Source organism: Gadus macrocephalus, chromosome 12, assembly GCF_031168955.1.
Source record: "Gadus macrocephalus chromosome 12, ASM3116895v1".
NCBI lineage: Eukaryota > Metazoa > Chordata > Actinopteri > Gadiformes > Gadidae > Gadus > Gadus macrocephalus.
Genome location: NC_082393.1, coordinates 2,587,644 through 2,610,942, shown reverse-complemented (window position 1 = coordinate 2,610,942; position 23,299 = coordinate 2,587,644). Strand labels below are relative to the sequence as shown.

The 23,299-nt window shown below is 47.8% G+C and overlaps 1 protein-coding gene across 3 annotated transcripts; it reads right to left on the bottom strand.

The window, feature by feature from the left end:
- Positions 1-24: 24 nt before the first annotated feature.
- Positions 25-22,943, bottom strand: dazap1 (DAZ associated protein 1). Of its 3 annotated transcripts, XM_060067885.1 has the most exons (13): positions 22,776-22,943; positions 21,618-21,658; positions 20,003-20,169; positions 18,932-18,997; positions 18,039-18,146; positions 17,696-17,744; positions 14,543-14,625; positions 11,596-11,743; positions 11,238-11,270; positions 8,744-8,893; positions 7,433-7,597; positions 3,304-3,396; positions 25-1,088 (listed from the first exon to the last, which is right to left on the bottom strand). In XM_060067885.1, the coding sequence occupies exons 1-13, from the start codon at positions 22,805-22,807 to the stop codon at positions 913-915; spliced, it is 1,311 nt and encodes a 436-aa protein (XP_059923868.1). In that variant the 5' UTR covers positions 22,808-22,943; the 3' UTR covers positions 25-912. The 3 variants fall into 3 exon arrangements, with proteins under 3 accessions (XP_059923868.1, XP_059923867.1, XP_059923865.1); XM_060067884.1 differs by lacking the exon at positions 3,304-3,396 and having other exon boundaries at positions 18,039-18,143; positions 22,776-22,938; XM_060067882.1 differs by lacking the exon at positions 3,304-3,396 and having other exon boundaries at positions 22,776-22,937.
- Positions 22,944-23,299: the final 356 nt, after the last annotated feature.

Here is a 23,299-nt window from a genome sequence, read left to right as displayed (position 1 = left end):
AGCCAAATCACCAAAACCACATCATTATCTTTAAAACTTTTATTTTGAAATAGGTTATCCTTTCTTTTAGCACAAGTGCAAAATGCACCCAAACAGCCACCTGAGGGAATTCTACATCTTTAAATAAAAAAACAAGCAAAGTGTACATTTATCGTACAAAATTCTCTTTTTAAAAAATTGCACAGTTTGTGTATAATATATATTCATACTTTTTCATTTTAAACAAACTTTAAAATAAAGGCTCAGAGAGTAAACAAAATCCACCAAATGAAAAATAAGAACACATTTCCCTAGAATTTAAAGCTGAGGAAACTGGAGACCCTGTTGTGTTTCTGTCCATCATAAATATTCATATTCATATGCAAGTCTCTTTACATATAGGCTCTGTGCTAGTGACTGGACAGACAATCAAAATTATTGCAAAGTAGTAAAGTTCTACTATAAAACATGGGAGGGGGGTACGGGTAAAAGCGTCTTTCAGCTCATCTCTCCAATAAAACACGCGGGACTCATTTCCTTTCACTCTTTTCTTCTGAAACTAACAGGAGTTAGCTGGAGTCCCGCGCCTTCGGACGACGTTCTCAGTTTCACATTTACGGTGTGCATCAACAGAAACCCAACAGCATTCCCCCCAAACTCAACGCAACAAACAGCTCCTGTGTTTCCCTGACGGTTAAATTATTGTAGTTTTCTTTTTTAAAGTTCTTTTTTTTTTTTTTTCGTGAACTGTACGCTGGAACGCGAGAACGTCTGGTTGTGGAGGAAGAAGAAGAGGAGGAGGAGGAGGAGGAGGAAGAACAGGAGGAACAGGAAGAACAGGAAGAGGAGGAAGAGGTGGGAGAAGACGAGGTGGCGGCGGCGATGGGGGCGGGGTCGGGGGCGAGGGGGCGGGGTCTGAGTGGGGGTCAGGGGTCAGCGGCGGTAGGGGTGGAAGCCCTGGACGTTGTGGTTCTGGCCGCGGCCAAACGCCGTGGCGGCCGACTGGGCCACGGCGGTGGCCTGGGGGCCCGGGGCCCCGTAGGACGCCGTCTGCTGGCTGAGGTCGGCGAACGTGTGGGTGGTGAACGCACTCAGGTCCTGGCCGTAACCTGGAACACACACACACACACACACACACACACACACACACACACACACACACACACACACACACACACACACACACACACACACACACACACACACACACACACACACACACACACACACACAGAGACACACAGAGACAGAGACAGAGACAAAGACAGAGACACACACACACACACACACACACACACACACACACACACACACAGAGACAGAGACAAAGACAGAGACACACACACACACACACACACACACACACACACACAGAGACAAAGACAGAGACACACACAAACACACACACAGAGACAGAGACAGAGACAGAGACACACACACACACACACACACACAGAGAGACAGAGACAAAGACAGAGACACACACACACACACACACACACACAGACACACACACACACACAGAGACACACACACACACACACACACACACACACACACACACACACACACAGAGACAGAGACAGAGACACACACACACACACACACACAGACACACACAAACACAGACACACACACTCACACAGACAGACAGACACACACACACACACACACACACACAGAGAGACACCCACACACAAACACGAACACAGACAAACACACACACACAGACACAGACACAGACACAGACACACACACACACACACACACACACACGTGAGGTGACCAATCTGCTCGTTGGCAGATGATGGCAGTTAACAATATGGCAGTTAAGAGGATGGCAGTTACAGGCGGTCACCGTTGATATGGTTCAGAGATCATAACGTGATGCAGAATTGTAACATCCTGATTGGATTCCTTGCATGAGCCCTTTTTTTTTGTCATGAAAGTTTTTTCGGACCTTAATTCATCTGAGAAAATCGAATGAGGTTGCACTCCACGCACGTAGCGTGGAGTTGTTGCGTCGCGGTGAATGTTTAAATTGAGTTTTGACTGATTTACAGTCGTAGAGGTGGGGATGGTTGTGGGTGTCATTAAGGAAAACAATGCCTTATCTTAAGAGAGGAGTGCAAGAACCACTTATATATGCTACCGTTCAGCCACTAGGTGGAGACATTTCTCCCGGGCCACCCGACAGCACTAGATGGATGCCCAGAGAAGAAAGATTGGTTACTGGTTAATGGTTACTCAGTTGTGTTCCGTCCTCCACCAGTCAAAAGGTCTGGTCCTTCTACCAACTGTTTAATTTAATTTCAAGACTTCAATCTCAGTGGTAGGTAGTCATTTCTCGTCACTCCTAACCCGCCCACTGGGGCTAGTGGGGAGAACTCAGAAGATAACGCAGAGCCCAGAGTAAACCACCACTTTTACCAGCACTTTGCGCCCTGGGTCATCCACCCCCTTTAAGAGATGAGATTAACAACACGTTCAAGGGGCAGAGAAGGGAGAGGGTCGAAAAAGAGAAATGATAAGCTAGATATTGAATATTTCCCAAGGGGTATCCAAGGAAAGCGCCCCAAAAAACGAGAAGGAAACTGAACGTTTTGAGGGGGTCAGGACCGATCCCAACTGGCCCACAAGCAGGAAGAATCTCTAAAATAAATTGTAAATTGACGGGCAGCATCGTGCCCTTGAGCGCATCTTCCTTTGAGTCTCACCCCTTCAGCTACGATGCAGACGCGACAAATACGGTGGTGGTGGTGGTGGTGGTTATAAAAATGAGTGAATGGACTCAAGGCGGCTGCAACTACACAACACACTCTCTGACAATTAGATCATCCTTTTGGTTTTACAGCGGCAAAGCAAAGCAGTGCAGACGGCGAGAGAGAGAGAGAGAGAGAGAGAGAGAGAGAGAGAGAGAGAGAGAGAGAGAGAGAGAGAGAGAGAGAGAGAGAGAGAGAGAGAGAGAGAGAGAGAGAGAGAGAGAGAGAGAGAGAGAGAGAGAGAGAGAATAAAAAGCACAGACGCGGGTTATATATAGCTTCGTATAGTAAAACCACAGCCAACCTCAACAAGGACGTCGGGGCAAACAAAACCAAAACATCCAGATTGTTAAAAATGCACTTCCCCAACTTGGTAGATGAGAGGCCACAGCTGTACCTTCACTATACTCAGCACGCGCCGGGTGTACATGCAACGCACACAAATAAGAGATCGAGGTGGCGGGAGGGAGGAGGGAGGAGGAGGAGGGATGGGCGGCGGCTCTACAGCTCTGACAGATCGCTACGTGGGTGTGCGGTCGGTGGAGGCAACGCTGGCACCTACCTGCACCACAGCCTGCCTGCCCATCGGGACCCTTACACTGAGAGGTGCGCGTGGGCCCGTAGGCTGAAGGGTCCCGGGGGTAGGGACCCAGCCCTATCAGGAAGATGAGGAGACCAGGTTGGCTGGACCCAGATACTACCGGCGCCCCCCCCCCCCACCCCCACCCCCACCGTCCTACACCCCCCCATCCCACACCCTGGATTCATGGCTTCAGCTAGCAGGGGTCTTAGTGTATATTTAGACCTCAGTGCTGATGGTTTGCCTGGGAGGACTTGTGTTCTAACTCTGCTAACTCAGCAGTGAGCATCAGCTGCATCTGGTAGTGAAAACAACAGAGCGTGAGGTGGTAGTGGGTGTGTGTGTGTGTGTGTGTGTGTGTGTGTGTGTGTGTGTGTGTGTGTGTGTGTGTGTGTGTGTGTGTGTGTGTGTTCTTTTAAATTATGTGTTTTAGGCGGGGGTGTTTGTAAGGAACTGTGTGTTCTTTTAGATTGTGTGTGTGTGTGTGTGTGTGTGTGTGTGTGTGTGTGTGTGTGTGTGTGTGTGTGTGTTCTTTTAAATTATGTGTTTTAGGCGGGGGTGTTTGTAAGGAACTGTGTGTTCTTTTAGATTGTGTGTGTGTGTGTGTGTGTGTGTGTGTGTGTGTGTGTGTGTGTGTGTGTGTGTGTGTTCTTTTAAATTATGTGTTTTAGGCGGGGGTGTTTGTAAGGAACTGTGTGTTCTTTTAGATTGTGTGTGTGTGTGTGTGTGTTCTTTTAAATGATGTGTTTCAGGGATGTGTTTGTAAGGAATCGTGTGTGTGTGTGTGTGTGTGTGTGTGTGTGTGTGTGTGTGTGTGTGTGTGTGTGTGTGTGTGTGTGTGTGTGTGTGTGTGTGTGTGTGTGTGTTCTATAGGCTGCCTGTCATACTGATGGTGTACTGTGGGTGTCTATGCAGGCGGTGGACACTAACAGGCAGGGGCAGAATGTAAGAAGAGAAGCAGATGAGCTGAAAACACTAAACAAGATGGACACCCATTCCCCTTCAACATAAACAACACGCTCACTTTAAAGGGGCTGTATGTAGAATTAAGTGGCCTCTAAACCTGACTTGGCAGTAAAGGAATATAATATTCATAAGTATGATTCGTTTGTGTATGATCTTGGGAGATTTCGAATCTGGTATTCGTTATTTTAGGATGAGCCCTTAATATCTACATAGGGGGCGGGTTCGATGACACGAGGGGCCGCCATTTTGCACCGCCATGTATCTACGGTGGCCCAGAATGGACAAACGGCTCTAGAGAAAACGTGTTTTTTTTTATTCAATCCCAAAAAAAATAAAAGCATTTTCAGCTCAGCGTGTTATCCCCATGGCTGAGACCCATTTGTGATACTCTTTCAGCTGTGTATGAACTGCGCCCCACACAGTGTGGTGTCGTACTACAAGGGTTGGAGAAGCTTTGCCCTCTATCGCACATTAAAATCCACCAGAGGCTAAACGACGCTCCGTACATCCACACAGCCTGGCGTGACCCTGGAAGTGTCCGGAAGCTTGACCTTCCACTGGCCGTGATATCAACATCCACCACTGGCAGGAAAGAGCTCCACACATCCCAACGCTGTGGGGTTATATACAAGTGTCCGAGAAGATTAACTCTCTCGGACACGCCTCGTATAGCCTGGTAAAAACGAGCATCTCTCCACTGCTGTTGAAATATCCTGTGTTGTTGGAATTCAGTTGGTTACAATCTGCAACCCCACTGCGATTGGCCGGCTAAATTCTACCCACCGGGCCTTTAAACCAGTAAAAGCCTGCGATGTCAACAGATAACCACAGGAGGGCGCTCAACTGGCAAAATGTATTTAAACCCTCCCACAGCTTCCCAAATTAAACACTTACTCAAATTATACTTTGAGCTACGATAAGTTAATATAATTGAAAAGGTTATGATAATCACACTGAAAATACACTCAGCTTATTACACTAAAGATGCTGGACTGATCTTCTGAATTGGGCCTGGAAAGCTGCCATCGTGAATCCCCAGCGACTACAGTACAGGCTGAGTCTACCCTTCAGCTATAGTACTAGTTATTCTGCCTTTTATTTAGATCGGTAGCCGTAAGACCCAACCCATGAAACCAATGGTTTGCTTAGAGGGAGCTCACAGCATGAATGAACAGAAAAGCCCTTCATAGTGCCGTATCAACCCAGCGGCCGTGTTCGTTAGCTGGGTGGGTAAACATTCTAGACTCTTTGGAAACCATGAAAGTGCATTCTTTTTAGTCCTGCATTCCATTTCTCCACCAGCATTAGAATGCTTTTATAGTAAGTTGTCATGGTTTTCCCAAGGTACTAGAAGGTTTACCCACCAACTAACCAATATATTTAACCCAATTTGTATGTCATGCATCCCTTATATAGTAAATTATAGGATTATATATTATTGAGTTTCTAGTTCAGATATTATTTTTTATGGAGTAAATTGCTTCAGAAGAAGAGTAACATTGCGTAGGTTAAATGTATGAAAAAAATATATACATTATTGCTTATTTATTTTCGGTTTGTGTTTCAATTTCTCTTCTGGGATTAATTAAATTCAAATTAAGTTACAATACTGTAGAATTTGCAGCCACACGAAGGTTAAAATCTATCTATCTAAAGTTGGAGACAAAAATATTATTTGTGGCATTTCTAACCTCGCCACAAATCAGTCTTTGATGGGTAAACCAAATTAAATCTTTTGTTTTAATCATAATTTTATTTATGAAAATAGAAAAGTCACAAAATGACCCAGCAGCACAGAGACATTAACATAAATTAATAATTCTGTATCTCTCGAGATTCAAAAAGATCTAACAAAATACAAAGAAACATAAAAAGGCAGTAACTTGCCTCATTGACTCTTGTACACAGAGTCAATTCAATATTCCACGAACAGTCCTATTATAAATAAGTAATCATCAATAACAAAATAAAACGTACTTAACAAATCCCCTTTTTGACCATCAGATGGCAGCACACATGTAGTTACTCTCTTTAACCAATGGGATCCTGCCACAAAGAAGCCCCAGGGCACTATCCCACACAAGCTCCACACTAATCCTGGAGAGAGTCTGTAACCGACCAACTCATATCACAGAGGAATGAATCAACGTGAAACGGGGGGAGAGAAAAGCTTTATGCAAGACTGTGAAGCTACTTAATGGAGGTGCTGCCTGCAGGGGAGAGAGATAGAAGTAGCTGGATGGTTTCAGTGGAGAGGTTGGGCTAGTCAGTGTGTGCGAGTGTGTGTGCGCGTATGTATGTGTGTGTTTGTACTGGTGTGTGCGTGTGCATACGCGTGTGCTTAGATGTGTGTGCCTGTCTACGTGTGCATACGTGTACGTTTTTGTGTGCATGCTTGTCTGCGTGTTCATGTGCGTGTGCGTAGATGCGTGTGTGCGGACGTGTGTGCCTGTGCATGTACGTTCATGTGTTCCCATGTGTACGAGTGTGTGCGTATGTGTGTGCGTACATTGTGTGTGCCTGTGCATGTGTGTTTGCGTGTGTGCATGTGGCGGGGGGGGGGGGGGGGGACGCAGCCATGCAGCAGCTGTCATGCCACACACAGGAGACCGAAGCTAGCAGAGTCATCAGCAGGACGAAGAGGACGAGCGGCGACACAAAGAAAACGGCACACTTTAAGTCCTGCCCCAACGTCCTCACGACACCCCATAATATCCCCCAAAACAACCGATAGAAGAGCAGATATACTGTACGGCGCGATGCAGGATGATCGAATTCAAACCAACCGCGAAGTCCTGATCCTAAACCAATCCGGAGAGCAGCAGGGGGGGGTGGGGCCTTACAGTGATTGGTTGAGCCTCTCGGCCCGGGCAGGGGGTGGGTGGAGAGGGGGCGGGGCCAGGGGGGGGGGCGGGCGGGGCCGGAGCGGGAGTCCGCAGTGTCTTCACGGCACAGCCGAAGGGGGTGTGTGTGCGCGGGGGGGGGGAAGCATAATGTGTAGCGCCGTGTGAACTGAATGGTACCGGAGGCAAGGCGTACGGCGTCGCACGGCCATCACACGCACACAGAGCGGTAAACAAAAAGACCGAAAGAGACTGCAGACCTGGTGGGGTTTCTCGGAGACGCGCTGGGTTCCTTTACTCACCATACTGGCTATAAGGGAAGTCGGGCTGCCCCGTCGGGGCTTTGCTCATGTCCTGAGTGGGTGTGGTGGCGGGGGCGAAGCCCAGCTGGGCCGCTCCTGGCGCGCTGGGCGGGGGGACGGCTTGCTGGGCGTACTGGTCGGCTTGAGGCGCGGCGAAGCTGTACCCTGTGGAGCAGAGCGCGAGGTGAGGGCTCGGGTCGCGTCCCGCCCGCTGTCCGCAGCCCTTGAGCAGGACGCCCCAACCCCTCGCTTAAGGACTTTATAAAGCTTCAGCCTAACTAATTAATGGTCGTAATTCACCTGCAGGTGTGAAGAGTAAAAAACACTTCATTATTGATTAATTTATTAATTAACAAATGAAATGTCTTAATGATTAATAGTTCTACGCTCATTAATATGTACTGGTGTAGAGCAGAGTTTGAGTCACTGGGATATGGTTTAACGGTATTATTATTCTACTCCGTTACTATGTACTGGTCCAGAACAGTGTTTGAGGAACTGGGATAAAGGTTAGATGGTATTATTATTAAACTCGCCATTAATACGCACTGGTTTAGAACAGTGTTCGAGTCACTGGGATAAGGATTAGACAGTATTATCAGCATGCTCTCGGAGGATGTGAGGATTAGATATGGGATTAGAAGGTAGGTCGTATAAAGGCCTGCCACCATCATCCAGGGATACAGAGAGAAGGTTGATTGAGACGGTGATTCTGTGTCCCAGCACGCGTCGGTCTGTCCAGTTGTGCCAGTACTGGACACCGATGGAGGGACCCGGTGGTTCCACCTTATGACCCACACATCCCCCTGACTCTACGATGAGTCGAGCGATCAAAGCGCTCGTGATCGGAACCACCAGACACCGTTCCTCTGCAACAGGCACCGGTCATTGGACGGGCATTACCATTTTATGAATGGACAACGACACAGTGCTCGATATCTGAGAGCTGGATCAGAACAAATGGTCGACGGTAAGTGGACGGCATTGACACCGCGCTCTTCTTACCAGTGGCCACTCAAAGCGTGTTACTGTGTCGCACAACATCCACCCATTCATGCACGCATTCACCCATTCATTCAGGCGTCTCGCTCAGGGACACCTCGACACTCGGCTAGGAGGAGCCGGGGATCAAACCAGCGACCTTCAGGTAACCAGCCAACCCGCTCCACCTCCTGAACCACGTGTCGCCCCCCCAGTGTAGAACACTGCAGGGTCGGTCGGAGGTACCGGGTTCGATTCCCTTATGTATAAACAGCTCCGTGGCGGTGTGTGTAGTGAGGACGGTGGGTGGGGGGGGGGGGGGGTACTGACCGAAGGGGGCCGTGGTGCCGTAGGCCTGCTGGGGGTAGCCCTGGGGGGCCGCAAAGCTGCCGGCCGGGGTGGTCACCAGGAAGGCGTTGAAGGGAGACGGGGGCTGGGCCGGGTTGGCCCTCCCGGCGGTCAGTGGCGGGCCGTACCCTCCTGGAACCACGGCAACGGGACGCACTCATAATCATAATCATAAGGGATTCTGTTTATTGTCTATTATAGAGAAGGCTGACACTTAGACACTTGAGGTAACCTTAGGTCGGAATCTACCAGAACGTTGATGCAAGGTAAAAGGTACAAACTACACAGGATACACGACTGTGTCTTCATTGAGTCTGCCTTGTGGATGAAAAGTGCTACATAATAACAAAGTGGCCTTGCCTGCAGTAATTAAATAGGTATACTAATTTAGAACATTTTTAAACACCATTCAAAATGATCAAAGTCTCATAATGATGATTAAAGCATTCATTTTGAATCTGCGGCGACGGGGAAGTGCATAATTGGAGGGAATGCAGCGCAGCGGGATAATGTTCATCCTCCTCCGAGCCTCCACACCACGGCGACGTTAAGAGACGACCGGCGGCGACCGGCGATAACGCTCCGCTCTCCTGGGGTCTCTGAGAACCGCTGCCGACTCCACCCTCTCCTGACTCCTCCCCCTCCTGACTCCGCCTCCTATCTGCTGTGACTCCTCCCTCCCCTGACTCCGCCTCCTATGTGCTGAGGTTTCTCCTGGCTCCGCCCCCTCTGTGCTGAGGTCTCTCCTGGCTCCGCCCCCTCTGTGGTGAGGTCTCTCCTGGCTCCGCCCCCTCTGTGCTGAGGTCTCTCCTGACTCCGCCTCCTATGTGCTATGACTCCGCCCCCCTGACTCCATCCCCCTCTGTGCTGGGGGTCTCTCCTGACTCCGCCCCCTCTGTGCTGAGGTCCCTCCTGGCTCCGCCCCCTCTGTGCTGAGCTCTCTCCTGGCTCCGCCCCCTCTGTGCTGAGGTCATTAAGCCCCCAGCTCCCCTCAGCTGGCGTCTGACCCACTTCACAGCGCTCCATCAGCGTGAGAGCGCCGTCTGCGTGGAAGTCGTTTACCAAATATTGACTTTTTGATTCTCTTTGTTCTTCTGCGTCTCAACGGCCGTGGCGGGGGAGTGAGATAGAAGAGCTGTTCTCAGAAGAACCTCACACTGAGAAACGTTTCCTGAGCATGAGACCAAGTTTCAACTCTTCTTCGTTTGAGCAGAAGCGTTCAATCAAACACAACTCGCGAGGGCGTTTCGACTCCCGTCGTTAAGGAGCAGGTGAGGACGGGGCGTCTTGCTCGGGCCGTCAGGTAGACTGCGGACTGCGGACAAACCCCCCCGACCACTAGACCGTCCCTAATGCCCCCCCCCTCATGAATTAATGGCCTGGCTCCGCGTACCAACTGAGCTGCATCTCTGAAGAGGGGACACTTGTGTGTGAGCACCTCAGTGGTTTGATCGCACAAACATAATTTATGTTAGGATTCTGATATATTATTATTTATATTTACATGTATTTCTATCCTGAAAGGATGCCAAGACACCAAGTTGTGTACATTTGTACTGGCAAACATATTCTCTGATACGCAAGACTTGATCTTATTTTGTTGATCTGAACTGCTCCATCTGTTGATAAATCTAAAACACGCTTTAGAAAACATATTTTAAAGCGTGTTTATATCGCTGAGAAGGCGCAGCATCGTTGATTATGGGCTCAGTCTTCTCTGTTCCAAAATCCAACGTGATCAATGGGATTCAAAAGCTGTTAAGAGTTACTCCTGTTTCTACTCGTGGTAAGAGTAGAGACTAGTATTACGTAATAATTTACTGTTTACTTTTTTGTTATTACTGAACCTGTATTTGTATATTTACATAAGCTTGTTTGTACATGTTTAGCACTCTTGCAAGTCCCCCACTGTTAAGCAGTGTGTTTGTGTGTAACAAGTGATACATGATTAAAATACATGAATAATACATAATTGACTAATTAACTATTTCAAACAGAAATAAACTCATCTCCAGACTCGACATAACATATTCAGGATAGGACTCCATAGCCGGTTCACAGCAGCTTGTAAAGGCTTTGTCGAGCCACTGGTAGTAGACCAGTCTGTCCTCACATGCAGTGATATCCCCCCATGAAAATGTCCTCAGGGCTTGAGATATCAGAGCTAGCCTAACCAATAGCAGAAGGGGGCTAGCACCCATTCAAGTCTGCCATCTGTCCCAAACGTGCAAAGAATTATCAGTCGCTACAGCTATTGTGAACAAGACGATGATAACAAAATGTAAGCGTCCTTGTGCTATTGGTGGACAGAGAACTGAGGGGACAAGGAGTGTACAAGGCAAGAGGATTGCTCTAACGACACAGGACCTAGACGCATGCCGGAAACACAATGATACTCCATGCTAACTATTTACACATACACACAACACACAAACATACAACACAGCGATATTTCAGTTAGAAGGCCGAAACTTACCTATGGCTTGACCAGTAGTAGACACCCACACTCCTTTAGACAAAAAGAAAGCAAAGGTTTAATTTGAGAAGGACGGAAGGGAAATATTGACAGGGGGGGGGGTGGAAATCATTAGTTAAGTTAAGGCTGGCTTAGTTTTTGGTATAAAGTCTAAAGCGGTTTGAGTTGAGGTAATGTGGCTAAAGGTGAGGGTGCGCGTAAGGGCTAGGTTAGAGAGGGTCATGTTTTCCGGGGAAACGGTGCCCGGTAAACAGAGGGTCTTTGTAACACATGGAGGCCAGTGGAGACAGAACTGGGGAGAGGCGGGGATGGTGGGGGAGGGTCTATTCTCTGTGCTCTGGGATCCATTCCCACTCACCCTGTGGCCCGTAAGTCTGTTGCCAGCCCTGGGCGGGCTGTGTCGTCCAACCATTAGCCGTGCTCAAGATGCCGCGGGGCCCCCACTGTCCGGGGCCGAGCTGGCCGGGGGCCTTGCTGTCGCGAGGCTCCGCCTTCTTGGCTTCCACCTGGACAAAGGACAAGGAGGAGACGTTTTTGCGAGCCCCCCCCCCCCGTGCGCGACGGCTGAAGGGCGCCCTAGTCTAACACAACTCTGTCCTAACCAATGGCAATGAGTTCTCTCTAGGGCAGCTTGAGGAAGGCTTGTTGTTTTTTTTTTAAATACTACTACGGTGTCAATGTTTGGCCCGATGTGTCGATATGACGACTCGACTAGCGTGACTATCGCTGGATATGTTGGAAAGCCGTGGAGCTATGTGTCTCAGGTACGCCCCAAACCAATTGGGAAGGCAATGCATTGTATAGCAACGCTGATGGGATGCAAAGAGTGTTACAAAAGGGAATTGGGAATCAGGGAATACAGTACAGCAGAATTGATGATATAGGTATGTACCTGAGAAACATAGGAATGTATCTTTCCTTTGACTAATTTCCGCCTTTGTGATGAAATACATCTATTGGAAGATTAAGACTTACCTGTCTCCTGCTAATGCTTAAATAATCGAATTTGCATATGAGTCGAGGTAAAGTTTTAAGGGGGGGAGGGGGGAAGCATCAAGAGAGATATTTGTACGGATGAGCTAACAGATTAAGTTACACATGCAGATATATATACAGTTGAACTGTTCATTTAAGACAATCTCAAATTGAATCTTCAAACTGTGTCAAACGAGTCGAAAACGATTAGGCTATGATCGTTGCTGAATTCAAAGGCACACTGTTGCAAATACGCAATAGAAAAACCATCGGAGTACACCAGCTTTCATCGCATCTAAAAGTGTGTGACCTGCAGCGAGAATACTCTGTTACTTTCGTTTTGTATTATCTATGTGGTCGCCTTCCAAATATAAAACGTCCTTGTGCATTTATTGTTGAATCCATGCATCACGACCAGCAGTGCGAACATCACCGTACACGGTGACTGGGTTAATTGGCAGCGGCGTCGGCCAATCGTCCCTCTCGAGGGTCTGACAGTTTGTCCTCACATCTCGCCCCCACACCTCTCAGCCATTTGCCTTCCGTTTTCACGTGGCCTAGTAAAAAACTTTGAGGCTCTTATCAAATAAACTAGCAGTTAACCAGAGCAGTGAAGGAGGCTGAGGACTAAGAGAGAGAAAGAGAGATGGAGATAGAGAGAGAGAGATAGAGGGGGGGGGGGCGGTCCAGAAATAGACTGAAAGGGTTGAGTTATTGGGGTCACCTTGCGGGGAGGAGAACGAATGGCAAATTCCTCCCAGCTTTAAGGTGTTGCCATTTTCCCTGCCTCCCCTCTTCCTTCTCTGTCGACCTAATTACACGCACATGTTCCCTGGCAGCGCCGCGGCGGCTACTCCCAGCGCCGCTATACCTGCGCGCGTCTCCCGTGGGTCTCTCGCGGGCTTTCGAGTGATGGATACCGTGACTCCTGCGCCGTCCCCAGCAGCGGCGCGGGGATTTGTGCCGCAGTTTGATGTGTTCCCATTTCTAATTTGGTAACTCATATCTCCCAGCCTCCCTCAAGTCCCAACGCGTGGTAATGTCAACCCAAGAACAATGGCTACCGTCGAGGCCGTTTGCGCCGGGAAAGCAGGCCAACGTCACGGGGAGCGGGCGGATGGGGGTGTGTACAGGGTACAGCTGGATCAGTTACGCGCTAACGACAGTGTGTGTCTTTATCTCCGGCAGGGAATAAATAACGTTTTATTTCATGTGGACGGCCGTGCCACCCTGGTGACGCTTTTCCATCGCCTCGGTTATGAATGACTCGAGAGCGAAGGCGTGAAAAGAAAGTCGGACTCGTTTTTTTTTACGAGATAAATCGCGGCTGTCTGTCCGAGGGGAGGGCGGGGGAGAGGTTGAACGTGCTTCTGAGTTTGTTTCCTCTGGTAGGGTGGGTATGAGCGGCTGATGTTGTAAACGCCCCACTGGGGACGGAGTAATGAATCTATGGTGTTAAACTGCTGCTAAGTCCCCTTTTTTTTGTCTAGACGTAAGAATACAAGAATGGCTTCGCATAGCAAGAGAATATTTTAACGTTGCTGCCTTTCAATGTGACAGCAGTGTCGGCTACAATAAAGTAATACAGGACGATATATACAAGTCGGTTGACATAGCGTAGGAATCAGTTTCTCCCTGGATACCGCAAGCACTCGACAATCTGGCACACCCAGGGGGATAAATCAAACGCACATTTGAATGCGGGGAAGGGCTGACACAGTGTGGAGATTCTTCAATTGAGGTCACTTAGTTAACATTTCAAACATGTTGGCGTGTAACTCAAAAAACAAGTGACCTGCCAACAAAACAGAAATGAAACAAAACTGATAAATGACCAATCCTTTAGGTGATTCTGAATAATAATAATCCTGTAATAGCTGTTTTGACCTTGTAATTGCGGGTGAAAACCCAGAGTATATTTTAAACCAAGTGGATTTAAATACGAAAAGCAGTTTGCACAGCCTAAAGGAGAGGTCAGTTTACACCAAGCCTTGGGCGACATTGGATTCTGTAAAGCTTTAATTATCGCTTCATCTGAAATATTATGAAATATTTAAACTAATAAACTAGCAACTTATCGTAAACCTTAAACTAAACCTTATGCTGGTGTTAATGCTTAAAAAATGGTCCAACAAATGAAAAATAATGAGATTTATCGTGTATCTATAGAGTACAGTAATCTAATTCCTTCGTGCCATCAATACACACGTACTGGGGAGTAGCGCGATGGGCGAGTCTACCACAGCATAGCGCCTTAAGCCAATCCGTCTGACCAGTCGCCCAAGCCTCCGTTGGTCTCGAGGGGGTAAAATAAAACTACAACTACACACTTTTTTGCCCATGATGTCGTGATAATGCATGTTGACAGCCTGGTCCACTGACTGCTCGGCCTCGAAAGTAATAAATCCAAAACCTAGCCAACGACCAAGAGTGAATCAAGGTAGCAGGGGTTGTGACAACACAAGATGAAGAACAGTATTGGGGCGTCAGCAGAGAGAGAGGGGGATCCGTCAAGACTGGGCCCCAGGGGGCCGCGGGGGTTCGGATGAGGTTGCATGGCCGAGGGGGGTTCCTCGCTACAGCGTGGGGGGGGGGGGGGGGGGGGGTCTGAACCCGAGACTTAACGTACAGAGCGTTTGTAATGCACGGGATGGCAGGTGAAGTGGCCAATCGACTACATCGTCTCCGGGGTACTTTAGCCGTGTTCGAGGTGCCAATTGGTCCAATACGAGTTTGTTTGACTTCATGCCGTTTCATCCAAACCCCGCCTTGATCTGTCCCTTGGTATGTCGCTGCACAGCACACACTGTCAGCAACCATTGTTAATGCAGAACAAAAAAATCATGAGGAAACAGAAGATTTACACGGCCTAAAAGCTTTCTCCAAGCTTTCCCAAATTGAAAAAGATCTTATAGTTTTTGAGTAAGCCAGGATAAGCCCTAAAATGGTCAATCACTAGTACTGCTCACAGGAATAACACAAAGATATAGGCCATTGCTGCTTGCTTTATTTTAATTGCAGTGTTGCTGGTGTGAGTGCATGGGGAGTATACAAAGTTCTTATCAACAGATCACTCAATCCGAAATCAATACCTCGTCGACCAAAGTCAGAAGGTAGCCTTCCATGACAACGGGCTGTCACTCACAACCAAGGGGTCGGTACTAAACTACAGGCTCTAAGAGTCTCCAACTGACTCCGGGATCGGGGGGGTGGCTAATAAAGTGTTCAGAGAGCAAGAGTGAGAGAGGGAGAGACTCCGCTGGCTCTCTGGGTTGATCCACTTTCCGGCTCTACTTTGGTAGCAGAACTGGGTTCCGTGAGCGCTTCTCCACTTGGGGACGTAACCTGATTTCAATTAAAGGTCCTGCGAGACAAATAACACTTTAAGACCTCTATTAGATTGCCAGGGCGCTCCCTGACGTGCTGGCCTATTGCTATTAATAAGATCTGTCATTGACCCGTCATCACGGCATCCAACCTCGCCATCGATTCAGAACTCTTGAGTTCTGAGGATATAAACGGCGACACACATTTTCTGCCGAATTAAGGCCAATGTCAACCAGTTGGATGTATTCGTTCCTGGGTCATCTATTCTTGAGTATACAGCCCTTGAAAGTAGTTTACTGCTGCTGAAAAAGGCCTGAGTCATAATAAAGGTGTTCCTAACCAACTTACTAACTAACTAACAGTTTTTGAACTAAGGGACAAACTCCACCGCTGTGACTCAAGGCAGGTGGCTCCATCACTCTGTGATATAACTTTGTATAAACACCACTGTGAGCAATTTGTATTACATTTTAACTTATTTTTTGTTTTTTGGCCTGTACCTCTGTGGTACCAGTCAATGCACATTAACCTAAAAAGGAGGAAAGATCAATCTTAAAGAGAGACAGTTAATCACATTCAAACCATTCAGAAAGAGAACAGGGACAAGAAAAATAGAAGGACTTACTTACAAAAATACTTAAGTTTCTACAGAAATGAGAAAACACACTAAACCAAAGTAGGACATACGCATCAATTACGTCTAAATTAAAAGGAAAGAAAACTTATTATGTTGTTCCAAGTAAAAGTTTTTTTAGTGAAAAGAACACAATTAAATCTATTCTAGATTATGCAATGATCGTAACTTGTGCACTACACCAAGTTAAATTCAGATGACAAACTATTCACTTGGTTCCTCCACAAAAGAGTCAATGGGGTTTGAAGACAGGGGTGTAAAACGCAGACAACAAGACGGGAAATGTTCGTTGTTGCGTTGTGCGGACAGCAAATATAACCGTTTACATGCAAGATTGCGTGTCTTGATGGAGGTGATAGAATCCTAGTTTAAAGGGCGTCATTGCCAAGCGAACTCCAGCCGTGCTCATTTAACGAGGAGCATTAAGTGTGCATGACCTACAGTTGCTCGGACCTTAAGTCCTCCAATCGTTGCACCATTGCAATATTCAGGCACAGACTTTAAACGTTTTACTCTGTGCAAAACGTCTTTGAATTGCAATAAGACTGGTTTGGTCATTCTGGCTCGAACCGTACGGCGGCAATCTGAGTGGAACAGCTGTGAGTCTGCACACCATGCAGCTCCCCCTGCAAGCTTCAGCACACTCGCTGTGAAGCCTGCTCCCTCTCAGCGTCCTTATAGACCGTAGTGGCCATCTTCGTCCCATCTTTGTTCTAAATCCGCGCTGGGCGGGGGGGGCGGCTGAATGCAGAATTCAGGAGTCCGCAGGCACCCCCCCCCCCCCACACACCTAGCGTTTGGAACCAAGATGGTCGCCCGGCGAATAAGGCCAGACGACCGCCCCATGCCGGGCACGGGAGCGCGTGAGCGAGTCGTGCACTTAAATCAACAAAAACACTGCCACCAAAACACAGCCAATCACATTACATCGTGGAGGTTGGGGGGGTGGGGGGGCGGGGGGGGGTATGCAAATGCTGCGGCCGGCCGGGCCGGCCTGCCCACGGTGAAGAACAATGCGGCGCGTCGAGTGCGTTATTTTAAGCGAGGGGGCTGTGATTCATGAGCAACCTCGCTTTGCGTGCTTCAAAAATACACCTAAACTACAGATGCGGTAAAGGGATTGTACCGCTGTCGGGTTTCAGGTGTTACAGCACAACGGAGGCACGGAGGTGTTTCACAGGATGACTCGCAGCCACGTTGATGAGCGGCACAGAGGGGGCTCGCCACTAGCTGGGTGGTGTATGGTACGAAAGCATTTATAGCGGCCTGTCTGCCACCGGTACCTCCTCATTATAAACCCTGTTCGCGGCCGGGACCCCACTGGCAGGACGGTGGAGCTAAAGGGGGGGGGGGGGGGGGCGATGGGAGTGGGAGACAGTGGGGCTAAACGGGCTTTGGGTTCTGTCCCTCCCCACAGTGACGGAATAGTTTGTCATGAGATTTAAGATGGTGAGGTATGGAGAAGGGGAGAGGAAGGTGTGGGGGGAGGGGGGGGGGGAGAAAAAAAGGGATCAGCTTTTACCTCGGGGCCTCTGCTTCTCCGCATCATAGATCATTACCACCTCGGTGACCTTGGACAACAAAGCAAAACAAGGGCCCGTGGTTTAGCGCACCGCGGACACACCGGATACACACCTTCCCCTCTCTCTTTTTATTATTCTACCATTCATTAATCCCTGACTCCATTTTATCCACTTTATTAATTCCCCCCCCTCCCCTCCCCTCCCCTCCCCTCCCGATTGGCCGTTGCTTTTATGGCAGCCAATGACCCCTGCTCAATGTCACACACATCATGGGGGGGGGGGGGGGGGGGGACAACTCGGTGGGAGGCTACGTGAATCTGATTTGCACGGCGCAATACTCACCACTCCAAACCTATTGAAATAGTCCCTGAGTTCGGGCTCGCCGCAGTTATGTGGGATCCCGCCTACAAATATCTTCTTTGACTTATTGCTATCGGCCTTGCTGCCCTTCTGAAAGAGAACAGGAGTGGGCGCGTGAGTGTCACGGCGGCTTTGGAGACGAAACAAGGAGAATGAATGAATGAATGAATGAATGAATGAATGAATGAATGAATGAATGAGTGAGTGAATGAGGGACACAGGGAGGGAGCCGGCCAGCCTTCATCTAGAGCGACAGCTCAACGGAGGCCCTGGCGTGGTACCCTGGGGTTTATTCTTAACATGTCAAGTCAAGGCAAACACTGGCCTACACACATCACAGAACAAGGGTGGCCCCACGGCTGCACTATCTCTGAGCCTTTTGCCGTTTGCTGTTCACGTCGCTGCTTTGAGCGTGTTATCATAACCACGTGGGAACACTAGCGAATAATATGGGTGAGGGATGCTGTGAAATAAGGTGAGAAAGGATTCGGCATCTACATTTTCTGTTATGCATTACACCACAGACATCAAATATGGCAGTTAATATCCTTTTTTTTTTTAGGCTCTTGTTAAATATAAGTAGAGATTTATGTAATTTTCAAGAACAACTTATATACTTGCATGCGTCAAAATAATGAATAATAAATGAATGGATCTATTCGTATCAAGGCTTTTTTTCCTGAGGTCTATGGTAAATTTGGTACAACCTTAACAAGACAATAGAGTGTCTCACTACGGACACCCAGATTCAGCAGAGGACACACGCGCACGGACACGCGCACGCACACGTGCACACACACACACACACACACACACACACACACGCACACACACACGCACACGCACACACACACACACACACACACACACCTTACCCAGCCCTCCTTGGTTCGAGATTTTTCAGGTTGCATTCCCCTGGGAGTACAGGGCTTTGGGTCAATCTGATGGGGGAGAGTGAGGGAGAGAGAGACAGTTTGTGAGGGAGGAGGGAGAGGAAGGGAGGGAGGAAGATACCGATAGGAGGAGAGAGAGAGAGAGAAAGGAGAGTGTGTAGGAGAGAGAGAGGAGAGGGGGGGGGAGATAAAGATAAGAGACAGGAAGAGAGGTTGACCTTAACACTGAATGAAAATCACCTTCAAACGTTCCAGAGCCGGCCTCATGTAAAAGGCACACACACACACACACACATTCCCCACACGTATTCATTCATGTAATTGTGTGATAAATGAACCGCATGCCCTTCAAGACAACCACCCACAGGGTTATTTATTACATGCTGACACAGAAGCACAATTCTTTTTAGGGAACAGACATCACCTCTTCATTTACAGCAAATAATCTGCATGCATTATTCCAAAAACTAAAACTGCCTGTTTCGATGATTTGGCTTTCAAACCGGTAGATCTGGTTTGGGAAAGACATAGCGATAGAAAAGTGGTTCCTGCTTGTTCGCTGCAGGCGAGATCAGCTCTATCCTTCATAAGACCAGACTCTAAGCAATCATTACAGAGAGCAGCGGGCTGCAATTAGGGAGGTCACAATAAAAGGAAGTGCGCTTGTTAATAATTTAACAGTGAAGTCGATGTTTAATACCAAGTGCATTACTCCAGTTCAACACACACTGCATCACATTAATTAATTGCAATAAAATAACAAAAGACCACTCCATTATCACGTCACTGTTTGAATACGGTTTTAAGAGACGTGTATTATTATCGTTATTGATTGACCCTACGAATTCAGAGCGTTTGACACATTGACTTTGGTCTAAAATTCCTACACTAGAACAACATTTGTCTGTTTCAGTCATACAGGCATCTTCAACTCTCAGATACACACTCACTCTAGCAGTCAAATTCACATTCACTCTAGCTACCACAATCTGCCCAATTCAGACAGATGCCAAACTTCGGCGGTCTTTCTCCACCGTCGATTCAGATACTTACATTTCTGCCATCGAGGTTATGAGGTTTGGTCTCCAGCACTGTCCGCACACAGTTGGGGTCTTTGAATTTGACAAATCCAAACCCTCGCGACTGATTTGTAGATTTGTCCTTCATGATGACACAATCTACCACCTCCCCGTACTGCGAAAAGTAGTTTCTCAGCGTTTCTGAGAGGAGCAGAAAGCAACAGTAGTGTTACCGCCAGGGTATTTAACATCATGTGGCAGCATTATGAAATAGTATGTTACAATGTGTGACCTCTGTACGTAATAGTATCCAATGCCAACGCTCAATTTCTGTGGCACACAACAATTATTAACACTCACAATGTGAAATGATATGAAATTAAATTAAAATAATTGTGTCTAAGGTATGCATTAACCTTTTTGAGATTCTAGTAACTTTAGCAAATACTTTTTATCCGAAGAAATGAATTCCTGCCGTCATTCAACTAATGCAAGGATGTAGACTGCATGTAGACAACAGCAGTTACGGGGGATCGAACCCAGAGTCTTCTGCTGGCTTATGGAAACACCTTGACCTACACTATCCACTGCTAGTTGGATTCCTTCACATGATTGGATAATGAACAAATTTGATATTCGATGAGTCTCAAAGAATTCATATATATTAATATATTCCTGCTATATAAGTCACTGATATACTGTAATAAACGCTCAAAAACACTTGGTCGAAATTGAGACGACAAATTTTCTTATTAACCGCCTGTAAATTAAATATCAATATTGTTGATTTGAAAAATCAATACATGCACAATCTTATCTGTATCCCCTCCTCATCGCTTGAATTGATAGTGACTGACGGGAAACAAGGATGTAAAAATGATAAGAGTCTCAAAGATAGAGAGAACTGATCCTGATGCAGTCTACTGGTCTTCGGCGAATGCTGCAGCGACGGTAAAACTAGCAAATGTATACCTTCCGTAAAAAAAAACGATCTGAAAAAGACCGGCGCCCTTCGAGAACACAACGCATTGATCGACCGCCATCCAACACGCATGATACGGAGGTATACGTGAAGGAGATACAGTGTCACTATTTGCCCTTGGAGGCCGGGCGTGCATGTATCAACAAACGGAACGGGAATCTTAGTAATTGCTTTCCTCATTGCTTTGTTAAAAAGGCCCAGGGGTATTGGGTGAGAACACAAGCACGCCTATACAGCCAGGGCTGGGGCCACCCATCCAGTTGTGAGGAACTCGGTGAGAACGAGCCTGCTGCAAGTTCGCTCTGCGATGGTCAATGAACCGAGGGTAAGAGGAGGGCTATGAACGCCCGGGGCTACGGACAAGCTCCTCTTGGGACAAACGGGAGGAGGAGGAGGAGGAGGAGGAGGAGGAGGAGGAGGAGGAGGACACAGAGATTGTACCGGACTCTGAATAGACGCAAGCATCGGAACATAACATGACCTTGTAACACACATTGCATCAAATAACACAAGAACACAACAAAAAAACAAGGACAACCCACACGTCTGATTAATTGTGCGTTACTAACTCTAGCCCATCCAGTAATTCTATTGTATGGAAATGTCACAAAGAGCAATGAATATTTACTGTACTAGGTACATAAGATGGTATGAACAATGAACTCACCTTGTGTTGTACTCCAGTCTAAGCCACCCACAAACAGTTTCCTTTAAATAAACGTTAAACAGTTAAAAATCAAATAGCACCAAATCCCTGTATTTGACAGAAGTTTGGTTTTGGCAGAGTATACAAGCACAAATTACACATGAGTCCCCCTGGCAAAACATATTCCAATCAAGCAACGTTATCCAATCTAAAACATGAAACCTCATCATCCAGCCAAGTCACAACACAGTAGTTATCAACACAGTAAAATACGGCGGCTCGCTTTCCACCAAAGTTACTGCATCGACCCAAACACATAACGCTGCCTGCACCTCTCATGCAGTCATTCACAACGAACGGCTTGTTTTAGTTGCGACAAACCCCCCTTGTTTCCACTTCTCCTGCCACGTACATGCAGCATGCAGCGGGCTCACACCAACTTCCGATTGGAGGGACCACGGGGGATGCTCAGATGATGCTCAGCGCTCTTCCCATGCATGCGATGGGGAACCAGCGAGCGCAGAGCATAGCTCTTGCAGCGGCATCTTGCAGCGGTGACAGCTGACCACATACATGCTGACTGGGTGAGAAGTTTTATCCACAGCTTCAACCAGCAGCCATACAAGCGGGTAGTTTGTATTTAACGCAATTTAAAACCGGTTTAGTGATTCGAGTTAATCATAACGGTGATCGCGTGAAGGACCGTGACCCCCGGTGATGTGTCAGAGCGCTGCGGCGAAAGGCGGCTCCGCTCCCGGGACGATGCCCGCTAAACGTCCTCGCGCTGGCGGATCCACCAGAACCACTCTCGCTTTAATAGCCTCTGCTAGCGCAGCGACGTGCACACTCCAGCTCATTAAACAACGCAAACACCGCGCCAAAAGTGACGCCGCGTCACCCGGGGGGTCGAAACTGCAAGGGGCAACCCCCGGTGCCATTATGGCCCCGTGCCTTCAGGTTAACCGTGGAAACCGCCCGGTCCCGGGGTGTTACCGGGCACTCTTTGGTCGACTTTACACAGGCTAGCTATGCGGCTAACTATAAACGCTAGCCTAGCTCGCTAGCTAACGTTAGCTGTCAGATGACAGCTCGGGAAGAGAGAGACTCGGTCCCCGCTCTCAAGTTGCGATTTAATTAAAAGTCCCATGGCCAGAGCCGCGCGATTCGAAGCGATCTTACCCGACTTCATCTCCGGCTAAGTTGTTGTTCATGTCTGCGGCTGTATTGGGGGGCTCGGTGCGCTGGAGCCGGCTTGGTGCTTCAGTGCTGCCCCTCTACAGACTGAGAGCCGAGGAAGGTCACTCCGCTCTTTGGTTCAAACCGCTCTGCGCAGTGACGCCGCTCCGCCGCTCCGCCACGGGCCCCCCGCGGGAAGCAGGCGCACTTAAAGTGGTACATTTCAGATTCAGATTAAACTTTATTGTCATTGTGCAGACTACGTGTAAGTGCAAAAGAGCAGTTAAGGTGCAGTTTGAACATGATTGTCATATAGTGTAATATAAGTACAGTACATCATAAATACTAAGTTAATTTCTTTATAATATGGCATTCCTGTGCAATATGGATGTCATGTTGGCGGGTTTTCATTTATTTGGCCGTTGGATTGGCTTCACAGTCTTTTGGAAGGATCTTCACAAATCTATGAATGCAAAGGAATGAAAATAAATGTTGGAAAAACATTAACCACTAACGGTTTACTTTAC

Bases quoted from the DNA above. Each gene is read 5' to 3' on its own strand.
- dazap1 (XM_060067885.1), bottom strand. From the start codon at position 22,807: ATGAACAACAACTTAGCCGGAGATGAAGTCGG. The intron at 21,659-22,775 runs GTAAGATCGCTT...GTTTATTTAAAG, and splicing joins TTAGCCGGAGATGAAGTCGG to GAAACTGTTTGTGGGTGGCT. The intron at 8,894-11,237 runs GTAAGTTTCGGC...CCGTGGTTCCAG, and splicing joins TACTACTGGTCAAGCCATAG to GAGGGTACGGCCCGCCACTG.